This window comes from Bremia lactucae (genome assembly GCF_004359215.1).
Source record: "Bremia lactucae strain SF5 chromosome Unknown BlacSF5_NotPlaced_18_SHOA01000004.1_1233567bp, whole genome shotgun sequence".
Taxonomy (NCBI): Eukaryota; Oomycota; class Peronosporomycetes; order Peronosporales; family Peronosporaceae; genus Bremia; species Bremia lactucae.
Window position 1 is genome coordinate 842,935 of NW_027152030.1, and position 5,671 is coordinate 848,605.

The 5,671-nt window shown below is 46.3% G+C and overlaps 1 protein-coding gene across 1 annotated transcript; it reads left to right on the top strand.

The window, feature by feature from the left end:
* Positions 1–546: 546 nt before the first annotated feature.
* On the top strand, positions 547–2,444 carry CCR75_008793 (uncharacterized protein; the record flags this gene model as incomplete). Its single annotated transcript, XM_067966842.1, has 5 exons — positions 547–696; positions 759–1,178; positions 1,239–1,291; positions 1,352–1,438; positions 1,508–2,444. The coding sequence occupies 5 exons, from the start codon at positions 547–549 to the stop codon at positions 1,755–1,757; spliced, it is 960 nt and encodes a 319-aa protein (XP_067821772.1). The 3' UTR covers positions 1,758–2,444.
* Positions 2,445–5,671: the final 3,227 nt, after the last annotated feature.

Genomic DNA, 5,671 nt, shown 5'->3' on the forward strand with positions numbered 1-5,671 from the left:
CTAACTTAATTATAAACTAATACTAAACATGCAATTGAAATCTTATCTGTCTCTCTCTTTGTTTACGTTTACAGCTGATTAGTCTGCGGAACAAATAGATATAATGGTCTATACCTATTTATGGATAAGAATTCTGAACATTACTATATAAAGTAATATCCTCCAAATATTATTTACCTTTTAGATAATATATTAATTAACAACCTTTAAGTGTTAATTTCATGTAACGATACACCCCGTTACACAGGTAAGCATTTATATTCTTAAGCGTTCTGATCGGCTATGTGTCGGGTGGGTATATGCAGCAGTGGTCTATTTTATTCTCCTTTATTATTTATTATTTCTTTTGATAATACTTATGTACGTAACACCGTTACAACATATGAATAATAAATGATGAAGTGCACTGAATAAATATTTTGAAATTTTCTTTTGCAATAGGCGACTCGAGTATTTTTAATGACATGTCTATCGTCACGTAACTCAAATTTTAATTTCCTAAAAACTACCGTGATATTGCTTTCAGCAATATATCGCTGGTAGTCGATGGCACGTGTCAGGTCAGTCACTTACGTGCAACTTCCAGAACTCGACGGCCACTCGCGAAAGGTTTACGCCCTTGGGTTTAATTGCAATGGCACCATGTTGGCCTCAGGGTCCAACGACCGCAGTATCCGAATATGGGACCCTGTCACGGTACGACGCATTTACATAAGTTGCATTTGAGCTATATACCGATGCGATTACATCACTTTAAGGAGAGAGAGCTGATGGACTTGCGTGGACACTCGGACTCGGTCATGTCCTTGGCCTGGGACCCCACAACTCCGCACCACTTAGCCAGCACGGGTGCCGACAAAACCGTTCGCTTCTGGGACGCCAAGAGTGGGCGCATCATCAATAGCGTTTCCCTTCCCAGTGATGCGATCAACATCGCTTTTAGCCACGACTCAAAATACGTTGTGGTAGGAAATTTAGATTGCATCACGCTCATCGACACGTGCAAGGCGCGCGTCGTACGTCGTGTGGTGAATCCGTTCGAGTCATACGAGATGCAATTCAGCAGAAATGGCTATTTATTCGTTGCAGCTGGACACGCAGCCGGATTTGGCACATTTGAGATAATGCGAGTTATTGCGGAAAAGAAGGGTAACGCCAATCTGGAGAGCGCGCACAAGGTGGACTTATGTCAAATTAATCGCAACGCCCTATCGAATTTAAATTAACGATGTACTCAGGTTATGGCACATGCAGGAAGTTGTCTCTGTCTGGACTTGCACCCATCAGGAAGGTTAGATCTGCGTGATTTTTTGAAGGTTTTCGCAATATTGATGTTGGTTTGTACTATAAGATACCTTGCTTTGGGGGGTCTCGACTCATTGGCGAGCATCTGGGACCTAGATGAACTCTTTTGCGTGAAAACTTTTGTGGTCACGACGTAAGTGATATTTTAGCTTTCGGAAGAGTAATAGGCGCTCACAAAGTTGCTTGCTACATATTTTTGCAGAGCAAGCATCAAGTCTGTGCGCTTCAGTTACGAAGGAAGGTTTTTAGCTATCGGCATGGACGATCCTTTACTGGTCGTTGTGGATGTAGAAAGCGGCGAAACGGTTGTCAAGTTACAACTTCAAAATAGTTTGCAGTATTTGAGCTGGCATCCAAGGAAAAATCTATTGGCCTATGTTGGGGATAAGGCCTCGAGTGAAAAGAATTCTAATCGCGGCGGTGTCATCAAAATAATTGAGATGAAGGAATAGCTCATGTAAGCTTTAAATGGGACATTGTGACAGCATAAAAAAAAAATCTCACAGCAACGATGTATTTTGAGATACGTTCGAGCTGATGATCTGTTCACGCAATTTGCAAAGAAGACGCGCTCGAACGACTGTTAGATAGCAGCTGTGTTATTTTGCAATGCTGATAACACCGAGAATAAATGCCAGCGGATGCGTCTGGTAAAGCCCGCTCAGTTGTCTCATCTTTCGATCGGCGAATAGCAAGATAGCTAATATGTATCAATATAAAGCTCGCCGCGCGATCAGTTACAAACTATGTAGCTGAAGATACTCAAGCGACTGCAGGATCTACATTTTTTATGGCTAGCCAGTAGTCTGAAGTTGGTTATGACAAGACTGATCATACTCAACATCCAGCTGTATAGGATATTAGCCAAACCAATTCAGCCTCTTGGCTATTGTGAGAAGCCTCGTTCGGACGGCCAGAAAAGATTCAAGTGTAAGCCTTAAATTTAGATGGATCACAAATTTGCCGGCGTTTCCGCTTAATTAGTGCTTCTAATGGTATACAAGCGCAGTCTAAGAATACTACGCTCTTCGCATCCATATTTACGCCGATGAAGCTTGCTTTTATAGCTTGCAATTTTAGGAGAGCTGATAATCGACGCCAATGCAACGAGCACCTTAGCCACATAAAAATTAATTTTCGGGGAAATCACTTACACAAACGAATTTTATGTAGCAATCTTGTAAAATTTCATCGTCAGAATTCATGCGGTGCATAGACAGATCTGACTGTTGAAAAAATTTCAGCGAGCAGAGTGCATTGCCGTAACCTTAGACCGAAATTATCCGCAACAGCATAAGCAAATGAACTAAGAGTGCATCACTCACATTGCATCAAATATAGCTGGCGTGCAAGGAAAAATGCCCCCTAAAATATACCAGGGGACCTGTTTATCCGTTCCATGAATATTGTTTCTTATAAGAGGAATACTAAATATAGTCTCCTACAAGAGAAAATAACAAAGAAATATAAACATTTAATAATTTGATAATTTAATTTAGTTCTGCTAATTGTATAATTTAAGTTTAGATAAACCCCGCCAGTCGCTGCTAGACGCACGAATGAACGACGCAAGGGGTCGCGATACATAGTTTCTTACTTATATATTAAAGTGCGTGGATAAAAACATCGGTACGCAGAAATTTCAATACACCAACACTGTAACGGGCTAAAGTTGCCCTAATGTTACACGGTCCCCGTTAAGCACACTTGGTGTTCTTAAGGGGATGGTCAATTACTAAATTAAAGTAATTAGACCAAGCACTCGGGTGTGGTTCACATTTGTGACCAACCCTTGTGAATGTGATGCACATGGGTGCATTCACATTAGGAGGGATGACGCCTAGCGTCATCCGTTACGCGAGGTATCTAGAAAAATACGCTCGCAATACATATTAAGTGTTATCTATAGAGATGACATTTTGATGGTAAGAATAGGTATTTATATTTAATACGATGAAATATAAATCAGTCTGGAAACTGCTTCCTACTAGGTAAGTGCGCACCAGGAGCCGGATTACCGCTCCCGTGACGACACTTAAGCAAAGTACTTAGTCCGTTTGGTGAAGTCGCTAACGCGCCCACCACAACTACCTCACTGCACGCAAGAGAAGCTAGTTAAACCGCTTCCTCGCTGTGCTAGGGTGTGTGTCTAAGTAGAGCGTGGCCGCATTACGACGTGCCAGCCTACACTTACTTAAAATCCGTCCCATGACCCGCATCTCTGCGTGTGTACGTGAGGATAAGCCTCGATATTGATTGTGCTCATTTCCCCCACTTCTCCGAACGTCATCGGGAGGTGGCAGGGCTTATGGCGCAGGGACTTGGTGAACAAGCCCTGGCCAGGCTGTTGAGAAGTCCTCTAAGCAACATGTTGCTTAGTTGGAGCAGTTTGAGGGTTTCGTGCTCGGACAGCGAAGGGTCGCGTCCGAGGCACAAAGTCATGGTGCGGCGGAGACTGTCACTCAGACTCAGGATGAGCTTAGGCGAGAGCAGAATCGGAGCGAGGTTCTCAACAGGACTATTTAGATGCTGTCCGCCCGGCCGCATCAGCCGAGGCCCAGTCGGATTGGCCCGCCCAAGTTCGATGGAACTGCAGCGCACACGATTGTTACTGGCTTTTAGCCGTAGAGCAATGCGGCGTCGCGCAGCTCATCGAGGACGACAGCCGGATGGTGTCGTACGCCATGTCGCATCTGCGCGGTAAGGCCTCAGAGTGGGCTTACTCGGCGCTTATGGCGGACAGAAAGGCGTTTTCTACGTGGGTGATCTTTAAGGAAAAAATCACGCTATGTACTAGCCGCTGAACAACGAAGTGTTGCTTTAGGCGCGCTTCTTTGGCGCGAGAGGCGAAGCGATCTCTGCAAGAGTGTGTGCAAGAGATGCGCTCGCTGTCGGCGTCCATTACCGTAGGTCCGATTCCGGATCACATTGAGGTGCCCACGTTTATGAACGGACTACGGCATGGCCCATCATGACAGGCCGTTTTCAAATAGGTGTTGTCGACGATGGAAAAGGCAATCCAAATTGCCTTTGTTGAGGAGCAATCCTACAACAGTGCCTCGGCGACAGCTTGGTATAAGCCGTCGGCCGAGAGGACAGATGCCACTCCTATGGAGTTGGGCAATGCAGACGTTGTCTGTTTTAAATGTGGCAAGCGCGGCCGTATAATGGCTCGCTGCTATGCCAGGGTCCCTGCTGGGGCGAATACGCCCAGCAAGAGGACTCATTACCCAAAGGGCGATGGCAAGAACCAGCGTGAGAGACGCATACGTTCTGCATCAACCACTGAGGGGTCGGGAAATGCAGGAGCGCAGTAGGGGCGGGATGCCCTACTGACGCGGACTCTGAAGCTACCCCTAAGTTCAGAGTTGTCGAACAAATGGGTAGCATAGTCCCTGAGGTCTCGAAATTTCGGACCTCAACCCTACTGGTCTATAGCGCTCATGTAAGAGGCTATGACCAAGTGATGACACTCCTAGTGGATTCGGGTGCATCACAAAATTTTGTGAAACTCGCGGCTCTAAGAAAGAGACCGGCGATGTTTGAGTCGCTTTGTCAGGATGGCAAGCGAGAAGAGGCAACCGTTCGTTTAGCAAACAGCGCGCTCGGTAAGTCTGAGGGAGTTCAGCTAGAACTCGCCTGCAGCTTTAGTGACTTCTCTTGTAAGGAGAAGTTCACAGTGCTAGGTATGGAGAGACCGTATGACCTCATCCTAGGCATGCCATGGTTGGCAAAGTACCAACCATGGATAGACTGGCGTACACGCACAGTTGCGAACTCTACGCAGGACACCGGAAAGGATGTGCTCCTGCGAGAGGCCTATGCAACTGATGTCGTGTCGAACACAGTTGAGGGTGCGTTGACGGGATGTCAAACGTCACCAATTCCTACCCAGCTCGTGGAGACTGAGGTAGTGAATAGGACGATGACAAGTAGTCATGCGTCCGAATGTCCTGCACAGAGCCGAGAGCCTGTGGCAGTAGACGGCGAGCTGACAAGAAGTCATGCGTCGCATAAACCGGCACAGTGCCAAGAGCCTGGTGCGGTTGGAAGGGGTGCGTTAGCCAGGAGTGCAACGACACCCGCTTCCCAGAAAAGGGTCGTGGTAACTCGAAAAACGAGTACCCGACAGATTAGGACGATCAAAGGCACGTCTAAACGAGTGACCTTTGGATCAGTCTCTAATGAAGAGGACGGGCCTTCGAACGAGGTGTTCGAGGCCGTCAAAGACGAAATTGCGGAGGCATCCTCAGTTGAGGTGCTCCGGCAAGTCTTTAAATCTGCCGAGGAGATAGTAAATCTCCCGGAGATGTCGTGGGATCTGTTCCTTGCCGAATTAAAGGAAGGAAAGATCCACGAAATAGTC